This window comes from Equus przewalskii, chromosome 30, assembly GCF_037783145.1.
Source record: "Equus przewalskii isolate Varuska chromosome 30, EquPr2, whole genome shotgun sequence".
In the NCBI taxonomy this organism is placed as follows: domain Eukaryota; kingdom Metazoa; phylum Chordata; class Mammalia; order Perissodactyla; family Equidae; genus Equus; species Equus przewalskii.
Genome location: NC_091860.1, coordinates 9,575,432 through 9,597,146, shown reverse-complemented (window position 1 = coordinate 9,597,146; position 21,715 = coordinate 9,575,432). Strand labels below are relative to the sequence as shown.

Genomic DNA, 21,715 nt, shown 5'->3' with positions numbered 1-21,715 from the left:
TCTAGGAATCCACCCCCAAAACTAAGGAAGCCTGAGATGTGGTCACCAGAATTCAATGACTTTATTAGCAAGTGAGTAACAATAGAGTCTTAAAAAAAATCAGAGACACCATCCTGCTGCAACTTTATGTAATAGTTGCTCTGTACTTCTGAAACTCCTCCTTATTTCTGCTTATCTATTAAATGATCCCAGAGGTTTCCATTATTTTCTTCAAAACAAGCGTTTGCAATGTCTTCTGAGTGTTCAGTGAATGCATCTTTGCTCCAGTGATGATCTTGGGTCATATTTTTTCACTTATCCATAGCTCTGCTTCTGAGGACACTTCGTTGTCCGTGAACACTTTCTTCTGTCCACCTGCCTTAGGCAGCCGTGGCCTCAGCATCTCCCACCTGCTCACCCACCATCTAGTTAGTCAGTTTAACCCTTCATTTATCTTCGTCACTAATTCTCATCACAATCAGGGAATTTTTCTTGCAACCGGTGAATCAGATACTTCTATCAATAAAATGCTTATACATTTGAAATTCAGTGAACATGTTAAATTTGACAAATATTTAGCCCAAGGGCAGTATCTCCACACAGTTGACTAGAAGACATGAGTCAGCCGTTTCTAAATATCTGTTCCACAAACCGTTTTCACAATCTTTATTATGTCTTCACCTTAAAAAAATAAGGTAAATGCTGACCCCAGGGTGTATGTGGAGGGAGGAGACATTAAGATTTGGTCTGTCAGACACCACTCAGAAGATGTAGAAAGGGCAAAAAAAAGTAGAGGAACCAGTCATACTCATAAATACTGCTATTACTGTTTTCCTGCCAAGAATATCTGCTTATTCCTATCTAAGACAAGAGGCTTAGATTTAAAGGTTGTGAAAACCCAAGAAGGATTGATAATATTTTTTTTCAGATTTCATTTAATTAGTCATTATTGACTATGCACTAGGCACTACAGAATATTTAAAAACTGCAATTGAATTTCTCAAATCTCTTAGGAGAATCGCTGGTAACTTTGAAGGGCTCCCCACGATTCCTCATGTGTCCCAGTCCGCACATCCCTCCACGAAGATCCTCTGGAACTTGGTCGCTCTGACATGTTCTACACAGTGTCACCTCTGAGTAACGTTTTCTGATTTCAGGCAGTTCTTATTCTGTCCTGTGTGCTGTCATCGTGTTTAGCTCCTCTTCCTCTAGTAACACTGTCACTTTTATTTAGTGACCTGTTTAGATTTCTTTCGCCCCAACTAGACACTATCTAATTCTGGGGCACTGAGTGTGCCTTCCTCGTCACTGTGACTCCAGTGTGGGGCAGAGTGCCTGGTATATATCAGCTATTTGATAAAGTTTTACTTGAATAAAATATTTTCCTATGTGACTATACTCAAAACATTGATACAAGTGCTACAGATATCATAAATTGACAGTCTGTTAAGCTAAAAAGCTAAGAGCACTTGTTTTTATCTTCAGACAACGTCATTACAATATTATGATTTATAAGAAATATATATTTGGTCTTTGTCCACAGAAACTTCGCACAGTTCCTCAAACCTTTAGAATTTTTAAGTGTTAAGAGTGATACAGGGGTCTTTTGTTATGTTAATAAGGTGACTTTTGGAGGATGGGGCTGGTTGCCATGGAAGCCAACCATGTGATTAGAGGGTTGGAACTTTCAGCCCCACCCCCTGACCTCCAGGGGAGGGGAGAGGGGCTGGAGGTTGAAACAACTGCCACTGGCCAATGATTTAATCAAACATGACTGTGTAATGAAGCCTCCATAAAAACCCAAAAGGAGGGGCTTCAGAGAACCTCTGGGTGAACACATGGAGGTGCTGGGAGAGTCGTGTGCCTGGAGAGGGCATGGAAGCTCTCCACCTTTCCCCATACCTTGTTCTATGCATCTCTTCCATCTGACTGTTCCGGAGTTATATCCTTTTATAGTAGACCATTAATCTAATAAGTAAAATGTTTCTCTGAGTCGGTGAGCCACCCTAGCAAATTAATCACATCTGAAGAAGGGTTCCTAGGAACCTCTGATTTATAGCCAGTTGGTTAGAAGTACTGGTAACAACCTCGACTTGGCGACTGGTGTCTGAAGTCCAAGGAGGAGGGTGTTGGAACCTCTCATCTGTAGCTGGCTGGTCAGAAGCACAGGTAACGACCAGGGCTTGCAACTGGCACCTGAAGTTGTGGAGGTTGGGGTGGCAGTCTTCTAGGAGTGAACCTTTGACCTGTGGAATCTGATGCTGTCTCCAGGAAGATAGTGTCAGGATTGAGTTGAATCGTAGGACACCCAGCTGGTGTCTGGAGCATTGCTTCTTGGAGGTGTGGGGAAACCACCCCCTCCACATTGAAATTGGGTGCTCAGAACCAATGTAGTTATCCTTATTCCTTAGCATATGTTAGCATCCCTACGAAATATCTTTTTGGTTAAGCCCAATGAAATAAATTGCCAAATTATCATGCAAGGAGGATTAACAATACGGATTAGCAATGGCACTGCTCAAGTCAAGGCATATGTTTCTTCTTCTTTCTTTCTTTTCCTGTATCCCCAAATGACAGCCCAACTCTGACCAATTTTCTCATAATCATAGATCCTCAGAATCTCATGGTTGGAAGGGTATTGGAAAGTTATATAGCCCAAACTCATATCTAGAGCATAAATCCTTCTCAAACATGTGCACAGAGTGGCCATCCAGTCAGTAAATACTCCTAATAGAGATAATCATACTTCCAAATGCAGCCTAGTCCATCTTTGATAAGCCTCATTGTTGCAAAGTTCCTCCTTACACTGACCTGAAATCTGTTTCTTAATTCCACGAATCGATCCTAGGTTTTTTGTCTCTTCTAACCACTGAAAACTAGTCAAATCTGTCTTCCAAAGATTTGAAGACAGCTGTCACGGCTGATGAAACATCCTAAGTTTGTTGTAATGATCCAACTGTGATGCTGTTGCAGGTGTTCTCACTGGCCTTCTCCTTTCTCCTGACTGCTCTGGTTGAACCTATCAAGAAGTGTGCTGTGCATTAGTACGTGGACCGTATGACCTCAGAAAGCATCTACTGACTTGGAATTTAAACATCCTCAGCACATAGCCTTCTCAAATGGGTTAGCAGATTTATCACATAGGAAGAAACAGATCAATTGAGAAGCCTTTAAAAGCGTTAGTGAAGGGAAACTGAAAAGTTTGTTTTAATTTTAGATAAGCATTAAAACTGTAATGACTTCCTTGTTATCTTTAGCTCCTGACTTGTAAAGGAGACTGCAGCGGAGACAGAATTTAATTATCACTGTGCAATATGCTTGCTGGGACGCTGGGAAGTAGTATTTAGTTGGATGTTGGGATCTGCACAGCATAATCACTGACAGATGTATGCATGTTCACAGTTATTTCATTACATTGCAGTTTAACAATTTTTGAGAGATGATTCTTGGGCTGAGCATTTGTGAGGAGCATCACTCTCTTGTATTAGTGTAGTTTTGGGGAATATGAGTAATAATTTCAAAACTCTAACTTATCTAATAATGACATGTTCTTTTTCGCCAGTGCAGGTGCTTGACTAAAGATTATGAAAAGCGTCCAACAGTGTCAGATCTCTTACAGCATAACTTCATTACTCAAATCGAGGGCAAAGATGTGATGTTGCAGAAACAGCTCATGGAATTCATTGGCATGCATCAGTGCACGGGAGGCACAGAAAAGGCCAGGTAATCAAATCATATCTTGATTCCGGAAGTGCAAAGATCGTCTGCAGTCGGTGAACAATTATAATGCAATAGTTGTTAAGGTGAGAAAAGAACTCATTTAAATTCCCTGGTTGTAGGTTGGAGATAAGGGGGTATTTGCATGAAAAGTGAATGTCACATGTTGAGTTGCATCCTGATATTGGTAAAACTACTGGCAGCATTTTTAAAACAACTTCATCAGAACAAAGAATGTGAACTTCAATAGATGATGAGTATTGGTGTATATTTTCTTGTATTTTCTACTCTTCTGTAAAGTAAGATAAAGATATCTTACTTAAAGGTAAGGATTTGAGATTTTAAAAGGAGCATAAAACTTGAAAGACTTTTGACACTGTTATTTGTTGGTATCGTTTTCCCTGGTTGAATTATATTCAAAAGTCATTTGTAATATCTTTATTCATACTTTGTGTTTGGATTTTTAATAATCTACTATGCATAGTTTTTACAATATTTAACGTGTTTTTACTAATTATAGATAGTATATGTGTTTATTTTAGGAAATTGAGAAGATACCAAGAAGTGTACAACATAAAATCAATCAAGTATAACATTTTAATCTGTAAACTTCCAGGACCTTATGAATGGATATATATTTTAAAACAAAATTGGAATAATATTTAGATGTGTTCTGGGGCCTGCCTTCTTTTACTGAATAGTGAATATCCTTGTCATTAAATATCCTTCTACCACAAATTTTTAAATTGCTGTACAACTATTCATGGATTGATTTAAATAATCTCCTATTGTTAGACTTCAGATTGTTGTTACTATTTGTTTTTACTTTAATAAGTAACGCTATAATAGACGGACTTGTACACGAATCTCTTATTGCTTCAAGATAAATTTGAATAGATGGTACTATTAAGTCAAAGAGTAGCCTTTTGTGATTTAAATTTATTCTGGAGAATTCTATTAGTTTCATCTCAGAAGCATATGACTATTCAGGGAGTTAGGAAAGTGAGTAGAAAATAGGTGATGACTTAAAAGCCAGTTATATTTGAATTCCTCTTGCAGGTTTACATGTTAATTCCTATTTGTTTAATGCCTACTGTGTGCCAGACAGTCTATTAGGACTTTATTTATATCACCTCTGTGATTTGCAACAACCCTGAGGGAGATGTTTTATGATACCTCATTTGCACAGCTGAGAAGAACTGAGGTTTGCAGACGCTGATTAACCTGCACAAGCAATGAATGATTTAGCGGGGATTCACATCCTGATCCCAAAGCCCAAGTTTATTCACGAGTAAATGGGCTAACAATTGTGGACCATCTCAGCAGATAATAGTCCTCGCCTGTATGAGATTACAGCCTTGCTAGAGAGACAGAACTAACGTACCTGGAGTGAGGAAAAATTAAAGTTGTGAGTAGAATAAATTGCCAGAATAAAGGAAGCAGGCTTGTAGTTTATAGTGAAGAGGTGGTCATGAACTCATCCAGCCCATCGTTTTATCTTTGTGTGAATGCAGTTCCATATTCCCAAAGCAGCCCACTCATCCCAAAGCAAATAGACAAACCACAAGCAAACAAACAAATAGAAATTGAGGTGTGCTGACATTGTGTAGGGTGTTGAATGTCAAGAACTATGAAGAATCTGAGATTTTACCTTACTTGTAAGCTAATAACTTGACCTACTAGTTTCGTGAGTGCTGGCAGAAGACACAAGACGCCTGGAACAGAGACAAAGGACTTTATCACTCACAGCTAAGACAGCAACATAAATTTTATGTTCCTGTTGGTTGTTCTTGCTTCACAAGTCATAGGGGTGATGTGGAATGGCATAGGTAGATGCTCTATACACAGTGAGCTTGGCTTACAGTTTGGGAACCCTGAACTTGGAAAACTCTAATCTTTTAAAGGAGCTGCTAGCAAACCTGCCCAAATTTTGCCCTGGAGCAGACATTATCTTTACTATCCTAGAAAGCAAACAAAACTTCCATCTGCCCTGGAGGGAGACACTCTCTTTAACTTCCAAGACTATTTGCTATGCAGACATCATTGGGATTAAATGTATTTTTCTGTTGGGGGCTGGCCCCGTGGCCGAGTGGTTAAGTTCGCACGCTCCTCTGCAGGTGGCCCAGTGTTTTGTTGGTTTGAATCCTGGGCGTGGACATGGCACTGCTCATCAGACCATGCTGAGGCAGCATACCACATACCACAGCTAGAAGGACCCACAACAAAGAATATACAACTATGTACCGGGGGGCTTTGGGGAGAAAAAGGAAAAAATAAAGTCTTTAAAAAAAGCATTTTAAAAAATATATTTTTCTGTTGTTAGTCCTGTCAAGTTGATTTTGACTCCTGAAGACCCTGTGTACAGCAAAGCGGAACCCTGCGTGATGTTTTTGCACCGTCCTCTCACCTTCCAGTGATATATCAAACAATACTCTGCTGCTATTCATAGGATTTTCATGCCCAATTTTTTTGGCAGTGGGTGGCCAGATCCTTCTTCCTAGTCTGTCTTAGTCTAGAAGCTTTGCTGAAACCTGTCCACCATGGGTGACCCTGCTGGTATTTGAAATACTGGTGGCATAGCTTTCAGCATCATAGCAACATGCAGCTACCACAGTATGACAACCGACAGATGGGTGGTGTGGTTCTCGGACCTGGAATCGAACACAGGCTATGGTGGTAAGCACAGCCAATCTTAACCATTAGACCACCAGAGTTGGCTTCTTGGAACAAGTGTAGCCTGGAACTAAAACTAATACAAGACATGCAGAAATGTGAGAGACCCATGGAGAATTGTGTCCTGACGTTCAAGCATCATAAGAATGGTTGAACTACACAGTATTTGGATTCTAAGCCTGGTGCTCTAAGTTCCAGTGATCAAAAAAATAATTATTGAAAATTACTATATATTGGGTGTTGTGTTAGGTTCAATACTTCTGTTTCTGAGTCACAAAATTTATTCTTGTTTATCCTGTTAAGAATTCAGAATACGCTTTCAATAAGAGAAGCTGTGTCTTATTCAATTATGGAAAATTTTCAGTTATTACTTTTAAAAATTGATCTTCTCTCATTCTTTTTGTCTTTTACTCCTAAGAGAAAAATGTTGGAATGTCCTAATTTACCTTATATGTCTTAAAATTTCTCTTGCCTGTTTGTTAGCCATTTATCAATCTCTGCTGCATTCTAGATGAATTCTTCAGAATTGTTTTCCAATTCACTAATTCTCTCTTGGATTAGGCCTAGTCTACAGTCATTCTATATACTGATTTTTCCTGCTGATATTTCTATCAACAGCTGTATTTTTCATTTCTAGGATTTCTCACTAGTTTTTTTTAACCATTTATTCTTTATTCATATCGGACTTTATGTGGCTATTCATATCTGGCTAATTTCTTGTTCTTTTTCATAAATATAATTCTTTTCTTTATCTCTTTGATAGTAAACAAACTATTTAACAATAATTTTTCGATTTGCATTTCAACAAGGGTGAATTGTCCTGATTATTGAGTTCATTTGTTTCCTTAATATTTAGTTTCCTTCTGAGGTTTAGGATTTTAGTTTGCTCTCTCACCTTGAATAGGAGGTTTGTTGTTTTGCTTTTTCTTTCTTTCTACATTCTTCTCTCCTATTTTGGAGGTTTTACCTTTGCCATAATCTGGCTTCGGGAGCCCTGTAGTCCAAAACCTTTCTGCCCACCATGACTTTGAGGACATTGTAGATCTAGCCACCAAGCCTGTAGGATGTAGACCCCAGGTGTCTGCTCTCTTCTGCCATCTCAGGCACCTGGCTCCATTAAAGGAAGAGGGTGTGGATTTTTTCAATCTTCTCTTCCAGGCAAGAGACACCCTCTCCCCCTGTTCACCTCCATTCTCTCCACCGAACCTGGGTCAGGGCCTTCACTGGGAATGAAGTGTTTTGGTTCCTTTACCCTCTAGGCTTTTTCTACCTGTTTCTAGTCCTGGACTTTAAGTCAGCCAGAATTTCTGCTCTCTTACCCAGTGTGTATCTGGTCTCTTAGGTCCACTGTAATGCTCATCTTGTTTTAGAGAATTTCTTCATCTTTTATATTCTATTTTAAAGTATTTTAAAAAATATTTTATCTTTCACATGTGTCTGTTTGGAGAGGGTGGGAGTGGAGCTGGAATCACTAACCCGCAGCACCTATTGGCCACAGATCTTAGTCCCAAATCACGGGAGGAGGAAGATTTTCCTGCTCTTAGCATTTTTATACTAGTCCCAAACATACTCAGGCAAAAGGAAGAGGCTCTAGGATGCTACTGGCAACACCTTGGACAAAAGTCCTCTTCTTCAAGATCATGCAAAATTATTCGATGTGTCATAGTGCCGAACACTGGGAAAATTGATTCAAAATCTCATCGTACTAAATCAACATAGCTAACTCGAAGCTCGCATTTTTTTTGTTCATGATATAAACCTTTGTAAATGGATTGATGTATTTGCTTGTAGGATAATTTTTTTTTAAATCACAATTCAGTTTTAAAGAAGAGTATCCTACCATAAATTAAATACAAGCTGAGTACTTTGTTTCCTGATGATGGGGAAGGGCTGGTGTTGGAAGGTACTGTGGAATGGATGCAAGAGCTTTCTGTTTTAAGTCAAGGCCTGAATATAACAAGTCGCTCATAACTTACTCAACTATTCCAAAGAATCAAGATACACATGCATGCAGCAACTGCTTCTATGACATAGTCCTCAAACCATTTTCACATTTCATGCATTTTTCACAGGAATTAAAATTGACAGTGTTCGAGTGCAGACCAAATCAGTGAGAAATTTGAATTATAAAAATTTTTTTTTTTTTTAAAGATTGGTACCTGGACTAACAACTGTTGCCAATCTTTTTTTTTTCTGCTTTATCTCCCCAACCCGCCCCCCCATACATAGTTGTATATCTTAGTTGCAGGTCCTTCTAGTTGTGGGATGTGGGACGCCGCCTCAATGTGGCCTGACGAGCGGTACCATGTCCGCGCCCAGGATCTGAATCCTGGGCCGCCACAGCGGAGTGTGCGAACTTAACCACTCAGCCACGGAGCCGGCCCCTGAATTATAAAATATTTTAAATGAAAAATTTTTCTCTTGAATCCAATATTTCAAAATATTCACTTATCTGATTTAATGGGAATAGGCAAAAGTCATTTGTAATTGAAATTGCTATTCAGCATTCTTGGCTAAAAACAGTACAAGCCAACCTAAGATGAAAAGCCATTTAGTGAAAAATACTGGATGGCTCGGAGAATTGAGAGAAAGATGGAGAGCTAGGCTCAGGCATGAAGCAAGGAAGCAGGGCTCCTCGAATATCCTTCCTCAAGAACTGCCTGCTAAGAGGCCGCCACTGATACCCACCTCCACGCTGCAACATTTCCTACAGCAGCCCTCGTTTCTTGAATACCACAACAACCTCAGAATATTTGTAAACTGACCCTGAGCTTTGTGTCACCCCCTCAGCATTCTAAGTTCCATACAGGACCATCTGGTCCCCAGGCTGAGGTCACAGGCTCGTGCTGTAGATGAAAAGATGCCATGAGAAACACTTGGTCCTCTGTCATCTCCAATTTCAACGTGAGAGTCAGAGGCCTTCCTTGGAACCATCTTGGAATTTCCCCTAACAGAGGAAGGGTATTTTGAGCTCTGAAGCAATGAATACCATTATGTGGAATATGCAAACAGATTCTTAAAATTTTTTCTTTTATATATCTTGAACATTTACCTAAAAATATTATTTAAGCTATGATTTGCATTCCTTGTAAATAAAGGAAAAACCTAGCCCAGTGTCAACTTGAATCATAACAAATTCCAAAGTAAAATTTCTTTTTGTTAGGGCTGGCCTGGTGGTGTAGTGGTTAGGTTCATTTGCTCTGCTTTGGTGGCCCAAGGTTCTCAGGTTCAGGTCCTGGGAGTGGATCTATACACCACTCATCAATCCATGCTGTGGCAGTGTCCCACATACAAAATAGAGGAAGATTGGCACAGAGGTGAGCTTGGGGACAATCTTCCTCAAGCAAAAAGAGGAAGACTGGCAACAGATGTTAGCTCAGGGCCAATCTTCCTCACCAAAAAAAAAAAAAAAAAAAAAAAAATTTCTTTTTGTGGTAGTTATATTATTAACATGTTATCTTTTAAAATTTCATTTGTTTTATATGCAAAGTAAAATAACTTTCATATTTTACTTGATACCCTTGATATGCTAGGAGTCATTAACTTTGGTATGTATAAATTGTGTTTTGCATATAGTTTTATAGAAGCAAAAGGAATAATTAAAAGAATTTAGGAACTCAAACTTAGTTTTTCCTTAGGTCAAAATACTGGCTGTATTTGTGGTGCTGTTTCAATCATCCGACTTGTCCTAGTATATATGGTTTTCAAACTAGGCTATAAGGCACCTTTGGGACATATCTAAAAGGATTAACAAATGACAGACAAACTAAAAGATTGTCCAGCCATTCAGTACTAAAAGTGCCTGGTTTAAACTGTCAATTCTTTATTTACGTGAGAGACTTTATGTAATGTAAATTCACTTGAATGGGATTTTGATTTTACCAAAAAAATGAAAGGATAAAGCAGGAAAGTCAATAGGAAGTAATAATAGAGTCCTTTCAGTGTGATAGAATGCATGACTCCATTTTACTTTCTATTTTCCAGGAGAGATAATTTTTCTCTGATGACTGTGACTGTGTCATGGTGAGAATTATTCACCCTTTGGAACATTTACTTCTTTCTCTTAAGAAGTGGGACTTCTAAAATGCTACCTTGGCTGCTTTTATAATAACCATCCTTTTGATTCCTGTCTCTACGTGAATGTTTCAAAGGCATTTCAAAGTCGACATGTCCAAAATTGAACTTAGGCTGTCTCACCTAAAATTAGTTCTTTGTTCTCTTTGTTATTTGTCACCACCACTCATCCCATTGTGCCAGCCAGAAATCTAGGGGTTATCTTGATGTATTATTCTCTCCTACTTTCCATTTTTTTGTTTTTCTGGGTTTTTTTGAGGATTGGCCCCGAGCTAACATCTGTGCCCATCTTCCTGTATTTTATATGTGGGACACCTGCCACAGCATGGCTTGATGAGCTGTGTATAGGTCTACACCTAGGATCTGAACCAGTGAACCCTGGGCTGCCGAAGCGGAGTGCACAAACTCAACCTCTACACCACCAGGCCAGCCCCCCACTTTCTGTTTTTAATCCCTAGCAAGACTGAATTTCTTATGCCCCCACTCAACCTAGTACCAATTGTCATGTAATCTTTGTTACCATAGAAATCATGGGTTGAGACAACATCCTTGTTGTCTCAATATTTATTGAGGCCGTTGTGTGAAGCTGTGGGTAAGGTGCTGTACGGGGCTCTGACAGCTGAAGCAGCTATAGAGTCTGTACTCCGGGGGTTTACTTTTTAGTAAAAGGGATAAGACAAGCATGTAAATAACCATTATGCAAAGTAAGAAATTTCAGTCTCATAAAAGGAATATGAGTAATGTCCTGTGAGAGTTCAGAAGAAACAGAGAGAGTATTTCCACTAGCAAGGAGAGGAGGGCTTATCCGGGAGGCCGGCCTTTGAATCAGCACTGTAAGGGGTAAACAGGACTCAATCAGGTGAAAACAGTTACCACTAGACGAGCATTATTGTTGGAAAGAACAGCCTGAGCAAAATCGTGAAAGCAAGGAGATATGCTCACAGAAAGGCAAGCACTTAATCAAAGTTGTAAGGGGAAAACTCAGAAATAGGATAGGAGAGATACAGAGTTGGGACCAGAGAGAGCATTGAAAGTCAGGCTAACAGGTAGGACCTATGTTCTTGACAGCCCACCATTGGAAGTATCCTTAAGCCACCCGTGTCCTACTGTCCACCATCCCTTCATGGGTTCTAAAAGGTAAACTGGATACACCAAGGCAGACAACAGCAATAATTTTGGATGCATTTTGCTTGTACCCAATATTTCTTCCTAACTTTAAACTATTGTATTTTTTTGACAATACAGTATTTATGGATTGGTGGGGGACATTGGTCTCCATCATTTTTAATTATCAAGGCAGTTGGTGGCTAGTGTTTAGAGATTTTGAGATGAGGAATCTATTGATATATATTTATTTCTATGTTTTTGTGGGATGTTTTCATTGTTTGGCGTGTGTGTGCATGCATGTGTGTATGCATGCTTATGTTCTAAGAAAATTTTATTTTGACAAATTCCAATCTTATCTTGGCCAAAATAACGGGTATGGGAATTGTCCATGTGAAATCTAGGAGAAAAGATCTCATCAAGGCACGAACTGGTAGCAGTGTGTGTCCAAGGCAGAGAACTCAGCAAGGGCCAGATGAAGCTGGGAGAATGTAGTAATGGTTCATCTAGGACCAGGAAATTTAGAAAAAAAAAGATGGCGTATACTCCACCTGAAATACTTCCTTATGCCTATCTTCACTACTTCCGCTTCTGGAAAAGCTCCCCAATGAGAGCTTAATGGCTTTCAAACATGGTCTCTTGTATTGGAGGAATTTTATAAGGAATAAGTGATTGAATAAGCACTCCCTGGAGAAGACAATTATGAGTATCCAGCGCTCCTAAGTAACAATAAATAAATGAGTTCTAATAAACAGGAAGAGGCAGTTGTTAAAATATACTCAGAAGCTGTAAATAATACCTAGGAGTCAGTTTCAACAATGTTTCAAAGTACAACAAAACGGAGTAAAGAACCATCATGTTCATACAATTGGCTGTTTGTTTTGACCCACGTAACTAGATGAAACTGAGACCAAGGAAGAAAAAGAAGACTTGTCCAGGGTCATGTCATGCCATGTCATGCAGAAGAGTTGGGGCCAGACTCATTTGTCCTAACACCTAGTTCAGTTCCTGTCTGTATTGTTCCGCCTTCTTTTTTCCTGCAAAGAATAATCATACAATCCTAGACTGTTATTGTTGGAAGGGAACTTTTCTTCTGGTTCCTTATTTTAGAGATCGGAAAAGAAAACTAAAGCCAGAGAAATGGAATCCTGACAATTCAATAGCGAGTTCATGGCCAGCCCTGGGCCATAACTCAGACACCATGATTTTTAGACCAGCGCTTTTCCTAGTTTCTGTATTCCTCACTAATAGTAGAAGTTAGCATTCACAAAACTGGTGATATGAAGAGTTCTTGCTGGACTTTTTCAGCTGCTTGGTATAATTTACTCATAATGGGCATTTAAACTTAAATTTTAACCAATTTCTTTGCAGTTGGAGTTTGCATCACTGAATAGTATATTCAAGGGTCAAGAAATCATTGCTCATGTTTCCCCAAAGACTTTTTTTTAATTAAGAGGATAGAGTGTGGAAACAGCTAGTTTAAATGGCAATCTAATTTATAGCATTCTTGAAATGTTTGGCATATAATTATTTAGGAACTAGATTTTAATGACTTCTTGACATGAGTTGATGATCAATATTGTGATCTTTTTATTTCTTTTGGAAAGAGTCCCTCATCTCTGTGATGAGTTTAAGGATTTACCTTTGTTACTAGTAACCAAGTTATCAGCAGAGGCCAACAAAACTGCATTAATTTTAAAAAGCCTTAGCCCCACTTTCTCTGGTAGTGCTACTTAAAGTTATACTGCACTCCTGGACTTTGTTTAGCATGTTCTTTTTCATTTAGGTCTAAAATGGCGAGTCCTCAGTGGCTCCAAGTATGTGTCCCTCATGACAGTAAGTGGCCTGCGATGACCGACTTGTCCATCTCTCCCCTGTAGCCACACTCTAGCCACCAGGCCACTTGCTGTGTGCTGAAGTGCATGCATTTTCATTCCTCCCCATTTTGCCTTATGCCTTGTTCTCTCCTTGAAATTTCCAATCTTCCTGCTCTCCTTGAAAACATACTTCAAAACCAATCTCCAAATGTCAGCACCTTTGAGAAACTTTTCCCAAAGTATATGCTTACATTTTCTTTCCTTTCTGGTCAAGCAGCACTTTGTTCATGTTGGAAAGTCACACAGACCTGGAATCAAGTCCTCGTCCTTCCGTGTACTCATCGTGCCTTGTACTAGTTTTGTGACTCTGGGCAAGTTGCTGAACCTCTCTTAGACCCGGTTAAACCTTGTTTATGAAATGGTAGCAGTAATGATAAAGTTGTGAGGATAACTGAGAATAACACCTGAAAAGCATGACGCACAGTGCCTAGAACAGTGTTAGCTATCACCATTACTCTGGGATAGTTACATACATCTGTATTTTGTGAATCTTAATCATCTTTACATCTCCAGGACTGAGTCCAGTACTTTGCCTGTATTAAGCGCTCAATAAATACGTATTATCTTGAGTTGGAGAGTGTGGGTTAAGATCTGAAATAGAAAGCTGTCGTCTGGCTTTATAAGTTCAATAGACACAGTTAATAGGACATTTAACTATTTATTACTTTCCTGAAGATAGTTGGAGAAGCAATTAACATGAAGGATTTTTCTTGAGAGAATGGTTTAAAAACTTTTTTTCTAGAGAAAACTTTTTTTTATAGATCCCCTTTTTAACAGTTCTCCTGCTGGGTTAGTGGCAGAAGCCAAAAGAAGACTTAGAAAAAAATGATAAAATTTACGTTAACATCTTATTTGTTCCTAAAACCATCCCTGTGAAGTTGCGTGGTGTGGATCACGGTCTTTCTTTTAGGGCAACACCATTGAGGCCCAGCGAGCTAGTGCAGAACTAGGACTGGCAGCTTGCATCTCTGTGCTGTGTCTAGAAATTTAGTTATTCATTCAGCAAGATAATCCAACTGACAGCCTGGGAGTGAATCCTACGTTTGAGAGGTGTTTTGCTAGTGGAGGTTTTGGATTGAATAGGTTTGGTCATTCCATTATCCCAGACCTCTTATAACCACCACACATGCTTAAACCATGCACCTTACCCCACCTGTGAATTTGGTCATATTTATTCTGCCATCTTCTTGCTTTTCGGTGGTGATTTTGTTTCATTTCTTTTCTGAATGCATCAAACTCAGTTTTTACCTCTTTCTATTGTCTTATCTCTTCTTTAAAGCTTTGCATAGTCTCTTGAAGATTTTTCTCTTTTAATGAGAGATCATATAAGAAATGTCTTTGAGGAGCAGAACTTTTCCCATGCTTCTTTCATGTGGAATATGTTCTTCATCTGCCTTATTTATTTATTTATTTTTTGCTTTTTCTCCCCAAATCGCCCTGGCACATAGTTGTATATTTTAGTTGTGGGTCCTTCTAGCTGTGGCATATGGGACGCTGCCTCAGCATGGCCTGATGAGTGGTGCCATGTCCGTGCCCAGGATCTGAACCGGTGAAACCCCGGGCTGCTGAAGTGGTGCGTGCAAACCGAGCCACTCGGCCATGGGGCTGGCCCTTGCCTTTTTTTTTTTTTTAACTCCTCCTCCTCCTCCTTTTTTCTTCTTTTGTTATAAGTATGTATGGTGGTGATTCTTTTCTCAAGTGGGACTGGGAACAGCTCTGTTCTAGCAAAAAAATAATGTGGGAAGGGTGGAAGGATGATATGAAAAGTCTTTAGTTTGGATTAGGTTGATTCTCTTGAACATCCTCTCACCAAAATCGGTATTTTCTTTGCCTTGGCACATCTTCCCTCAGTTTTGAATCTTTAAGAAGTCAGTGTACAGGGCCACTGGGTGGCCCAAGCCCAGGTTGCACGATTCATGTTGTATTCTCTGTGGCTCACAGCACACACTCATAGTGACAGTCTTTCTCTATCATGACATATCGGGCATGCCAACTGCTGCTGTCTCTCTTCCTCTCTTCACTCCATCTCCACTGGCCACTCCTTTGCTGGACAAGTAGGTGATAGGTCACTGTCCCATGGTCTTCTCCAGCTCTGTGTCCCTTGTTTTCCTGCATGTGAACTGGGTCTCATCTGGACCTTTTCCCACTTCCCCCATGGCCCAAAAGCAAATCTCATGGAATCAGCCTCTCAGGGTTGTGCACTTTCTTTTAGAAAAGTCTGTTTATTTACCGATTGAGGTCTAGGGAGTTATTTATTGCTTCTCAGCTTCCTTTCTCATTTTAACACAGATTTTACGGTATTTGACAGTTATGCCTTATAGATTGTAGATTGGAACTATGGCCACTTCTGTGTTTCATAAAAGAAACACATTTGTCTCTCCTTCCATTCTTTTGGTTGTTTAGTCAGTTTTAACGGAAGAGAACGATTACTCTGTGATCCTTAACTTGAAGTAACTCTCACTCAGCTTCTTGATAAAATAGGACAGGGTGTGGTGGATTACAGATGGTCACAATTTTTTGACACTTCTTGCATCAAAAGTTGATCTATGTTGCCTACCCTTGAGCCCAGGCTTTTTCTGTGACTTACTCGGTTAATAGAAGATAGTGGAAGTAATGGTATGATGTTTTTGAGCCCAGGCCTTAAAAAACTGGCAGTGTCCGCTTCATGTCTCTTGGAACACTCTCTCTGAGAGCCCCGAACTGCTGTGAAAGAAGTGTGACTAACTGCAAGACCACCAATCTGGAGAGGCCACATGTGGGTGCTCAGAACAACAGTCCTAGTTGAGTCCAGTCGGCCAGCCATCCCCACAAAGTGCCAACTTTATAAGTAAAGCTGTCTTGGCCCCTCCAGACCAGCCTGTCCACCAGCCGAATCCCACTGAGTGATCTTAGTTGACACCACATGGAGCAGAAAAATTGCCAACCTGTGAGTTCTGCCTGAATTCCTGACCCAGAAAATCTTGAACTATAGTAAAATGGTTGTTTTAAGCTGAAAAGGTTTGGGATAATTTGTTACCCAGCAATGAATAACCAGAACAAGAAGATACGAGTCTTATTGAAATTATAAGTATTCATAGTATTGATGTGGCTTCAATCCCTTAGGTGGCTTACGTGACAAGAGTCCCAGCTTGAGTCCAAGAGAGATTTAGACATAGCTGGGCAACCAGCGAGGCGAGTCTCTTCACACAGGTATAGGGCACTGAGGGGCCTCCCGGAAAGAATAGAAACTGTGCCCACTTCAGGGAGCCAGGCGTTTCTAGTGGGTAGTGAGTTGGCCCAGCAGGAGTCTTTTTGCTGAGAGATGTGTAGTCATCTGGGAGATGACTGATACTAAAGGAAAAAACACAAGTTTGACTCAGTAACAAAGCCCCAGTGGTTGGGGCGAGTCGGAGCTCCGAGTACAAGAATTGCTGTTAGTTAAAACCATCCCAAGCTCAACCCAACCAACTGGGTACGCAGCTGCATCCTGAGGAAGACTGAGGTTATACATGAGAACTGAAGGAGCTGCTTCACTCAACCTATAAATGGGGTCCAAGCAACAGTATTTGCCCAGTCTCAATCAGCATGCAACACAAAGGGGAAAGATCTATCGTTTCTACTTCCCAAAGGACTCCTGGGTGAATGGAGCAGCAGAAAGCAGTGGCCATGCTGGTGGGCTGAGGATCCAGCCCAGCAGTAATGTATCCACCCAGAGGATCATCAGTAGAGGGTAAAATACCTGGCAGAACAAATGGAGACACTGCTTTGCCTTTTGAGCGGTGTGCAGTCTGGCCAGTAGGGACTCCATATGCTGAGGAGCAGCAAGAGTCCCAGAGTGACCAACACGGTGCCAGCCACCATGTGCCCAGCAAAGGGAAGGAAATCAGTACCCAGCCAAGCAAGAGCTGAGTCACGGTGGTGTCTAGCTGAAGCAGACTTGTCCACAAGCACTTTTGAGACATACTTATGGGGACTTGCTAAGACAACAGGAGTCCTACATTAGCATGCGATGGCAATGAGCCAGCAAAGTTTGATTGCAAGTGTTATGACCGCTATTATACCCATAAGTGATATGGGATGGTCCATGTTGTACAGCTCCACGAGGCACCATTCATGTTATATTCCACACGAATGCCCTTACCCCGGAGCACAAAGACACAACATTGATGGTGCCCCCTGGGGTTGTGCAAGGTGGACTATGGATCAGGAGCCTGGGAAAATTCTGAATACGTTTGTTTTACAACCCAAAATAGATTACCATCTGTGATATTAGCTGTGTACACGTGATTTTAGCACAAGTAGAGAATTGGATAGAGTAAAAAGCTGTCCCTGGTTCATTGTTTGTTATCTGGGTCCTAATTTAGCCTGAAAATTTTTGTTTTTCTAAGACCTTTCACATTAAATTGCATTCACATAAAAATGCTTTCAACAAATCTATACAAGGATGAAATCCTATGATATTTCCATAAAGTTCATGTGGATTAATTTCTAAGGCATCTCCTTGGTATCCTCAGCATTATTCCATGGAAAATTGTTTTTCATTAGTATTTAATATTAAAATATGCTAATTTCTTATGGGGGAAATTTAGATTTTATCAGATATTAGGACCTCTTTACAATTCTAAAAGCTTACATCAGATTCCCAAATTCCTGTAATGTTAATGTATCCAATGATGTTCTGGAAACCATTAATTATTTTGATGATGGCATTACCCACTTTTAGCTGTATTAAACTGATTCAAATCCTTACTTGCTTTTAAAATATTTGTGCTTTTTCTTGTAATTTTTTAATTATTTTATTTAAAGAGGCTCCTGAAAATGACCACATTTGATTTTAGGGGATAAAGTGCTGTGAATCCAACAACTATATCTACTTAAATAGAGCAAAATATAACACATTTAGAACAAAATTTCTTTAAAAATTTTCAGTGTGCATCTTTTGGCCTTTTTCTTAAAGGCATAGTCTTTTAAAAAATTTTTATTCTAGAGAGAAGGAGGAACCTAAGGGATTATCAAGAGCCTTGACCTACATTATCAAGGTTGCAAGAAATACAGCAATATTGTCTGTCTGTTTCTTTTCTTTCAAATTAGCATTAGTTGGGGCGGCCTGGTGATGTAGGGGTTAGGTTTCCACGCTCCACTTCGGGCCTGAAGTTCACAGGTTCACATCTAGGTGTAGGATTTGACTGTATTGTTTCTGGTATTGTTGGCGTAAGAAAAGATGTTTACACAGAATTACATTTACCATTGAATTCTGCAGTGCCTCCTAGGAGGCAGGACACTGAGTGTGGATGATACTGATTTTTTTTCAGCAAATGGAGATGCACGCGATGCATGGGTTGAGTGGAAGGCAGAGCAACAATTTTCCGTGAGAGCCTTCGCATTTTCAGTCCTCTAAATACATTTCTGCCATCACATCAAAGGCCTTAGTAATAAGTATGTTGAGAGTAATTTACTAGAAAATTTTGTGCTTTAAATTAGCTAAAACTTTTAACCATCTTTTCTCCATGGAAGAGGAGAGAAATATTTTGTAAGGATAGTACTCAAGTTTAGAGCAGAATATTTCTGTCTTTGAGTAGAATTCAAAATGACATCCCCCTCATTCCTTACTGCCAGGCACGTAAAGCTTTGTCTCTGGCTGTTCAGCTGCCCTAATCTTCCTTGCTTCCCCATTTAGTTTTGTAATCTCTGCAAAAAAAAAGAAAATGCTGTATTTAACAGAATTTTTAGTTTGGGAAGATTATGATTCACTTTGAAGTCAGAGTTTTATACGTTATATAAATAAAGCTGTTTTTTTTTTTAAGTGAAAAATCTGAAGTCAAAATGCTCAGTGTTTTATCAAAAAGAAAGGGAAATAAATAAATACCTAACTATGACAATTCCAGTCTTTGGAATAGAAATTAAAATAGAATACTCTTATTTCACAGTCGATTCATATGTAGATTTGACTGTACCACGAGTTCCCCTCAAAAATTATAAATATATTAAAAATATTGCCTGGGCAGCCCAGCCTAAAATGTAGGTGTTGTTCCCTGTCCATGGATGATGGTGAAATCCTCCTGTATTTGTTCAGATAGAGTGAAGGGTGGTGAGAATCCTGTTTGGGGCGTGTTAACTTTGATGCGGCAATTAACCGTGAAAGTAGACTTATCAAGCAGGCAGTTGGAAATAGGAGTCCGGGCTGCAGGGGAGAAGGCTGTGTTCCAGATAGTTTTTGAATCATTTGCATGTAGGATTTCATGCCATGGCACTGGATGTCATCACTGAACATGAGTGTGTTGAAAAAGAAGCGAAGCGGGCCTAGTGCCGAGCTCTGGGAGACACCAACATTTAGGAACCTAGCAGAAGGAAAGGGGCCAGAACAGGGGACTGAGGGAGGGTGGCCCTCTAGGGAGGAGGAGCCGGGGAATGTGGTCTGTTGCAAGCCACACGAACCAAGTGTTTCAAGAAGGAGAGAATAGTCAACTGCTAAATAGTGCTGAAAATCAAGAAAAATAGAGTAATGCTGAATTTGGACACATGAAGTTCTTCAGTGATCTTGACAAGAGCCATCTCAGCAGAATAGGGTGGAGGGAAGCCCCAGCTGAAAGAGGTTAAAGAGAGAGGTGAGGTGAGGAAACAGAGAGAGGGAATGTGAACTAGTCTTTCAAGAAGCTCAGCTGTAAAAGGAGGAGAAATGGGGCTTTAGCTGGAAGGAATGGAGGATGGAAGGAGAGATCTTCTTCAAGATGGGAGATACTAGAGCAAATTTGTATGCTGATGGAGGGATGGGCTGATGATGCAGATGGAGGGCGTCGGTCCAGGGGTGCGTCCCAGAGAAAGCAAGTGTACAAGCAGAAGAGTTGGCCTTTACTCAGAGCAGGGACAGTTTATCCATCATAAGGAAGGAGGCTGAAACAATAAGGTAAAACAAAGGTGAAATTCTGTCGACTTGTTTAAAATATATGTACATAGAACAAAGGACAAAAGGAAACATCAAAATGTTATCTGCTTATCTCGTGGTGATGGAGTTATAGGTGGTTTTTTTAATACCTTTTGGCATTTTTCACTTTTTTTTTAACAAACAATGCATATTATTTTTATACTTGGAAGAAAATGAATGAAATAAAGATAATCACTCTTCGGTGACCCTTCATGCCATCATTCCTTGAAAAGGCAAACTCCATGAAACGCCCCAGCCACATTTGTTCTTAACCCGATGAACTTTCTGTAACGGTGTTTGTGCTACAGATGCTTTCAGCGGCACTGGTTATGCAGCTTTGCCTATTGAAGGAGCTGTGCCACTCTATCTGCAACAAAACCCTACTTACAGAAACTGTCTTCTCTGCTCTTCTACTTGTCTCCAAGCTAAGAGTAAAGAGAGGAAAGATGTTAGGAACTCTTGGCAGATGGAGAAGCACCATCAAATATTCTTGCAAACACAGATGTCAGTTTTGTTTCAACATCTAGAAACAGGTCACTCTATCCAAAAGAATAGACAGCACAGAGAAGTCACATTCACAGCAGAAACAGACAAGGTTTCCCAGTGGGAACATTTTTTTCCAGCCTCCAGATATCTGATTCCTTTTTAAGAGCACACAGGCATACTTTCAGCCTGCCCAGAAACGCTTGAAAGGGATTATCAGATTGTATATGTTGCTTAAAATTTGCTAATAATCTTAATAAAATTACTTCTTTTAATAGGTGAGATTGTGCCTATTGTCCAAATCATAAACGAAGGATCATATACGTCTTCTTGAAGCAGGCTGCTTCTTAGTTATAAAGCAGAATCTATACCAGAATGTAATATATCTTTTCTTTTGTTCTGTTTCTTGAATAGGTAATCCATGCATATTGAAATAGTACAAAAGAGTAGTCAGTGAAAAATAGTCTCTTTCCCACCTATTTCCCTCCCCAAAGATAATGAATGTATCCAGTTTCTTGTGCATATTTCTAGAGATATTCTATTTATATGCAAGGAAATAACTAGAGCATTAATGGAAAATTTAACAAGGCTCTTAAACATCATTTAATATGCTCTCTCACTTTATTAAAAACATCAAGGATAGTGATCAGAGAGGCCTGTAATGTTGGAAGCCACTGAAAATTAGAGGTCAGAGAGAATTTAATGTTTTTCTGAAATAGAAGTGTAAATGATTGAGGAAAGCACTCAATTCTTAAAAAGTTGATGCCCGTACCTCTTCCACCAACACATCAGTTGTATTAAAAGAGATGTCTAACCCATTCTGCAACTAGCTTGTAAGGTTTTAATGTAAAACTAAGCATTTCATGGTTTGATTTTTTTTTTTTTAAAGATTTTATTATTTCCTTTT

At 39.7% G+C, this 21,715-nt stretch overlaps 1 protein-coding gene across 22 annotated transcripts in view; it reads left to right on the top strand.

The window, feature by feature from the left end:
* Positions 1-21,715, top strand: part of MYO3A (myosin IIIA) — a 219,313-nt gene that overhangs the window by 62,058 nt on the left and 135,540 nt on the right. For 19 of the 22 annotated variants that reach the window (XR_011534969.1, XR_011534970.1, XM_070600908.1 and 16 more), the window contains 2 exons: positions 6-71; positions 3,547-3,702. Coding sequence is in view for 18 of the 22 variants with exons in the window: in XM_070600908.1 (XP_070457009.1) it covers positions 6-71; positions 3,547-3,702 (222 nt within the window). In the remaining 4 variants the exon portion in view is untranslated. Of the gene's footprint in view, positions 1-5; positions 72-3,541; positions 3,703-21,715 lie in introns of those variants that run through there. The other 3 variants (XR_011534971.1, XR_011534972.1, XM_070600914.1) reach the window with 3 other exon arrangements.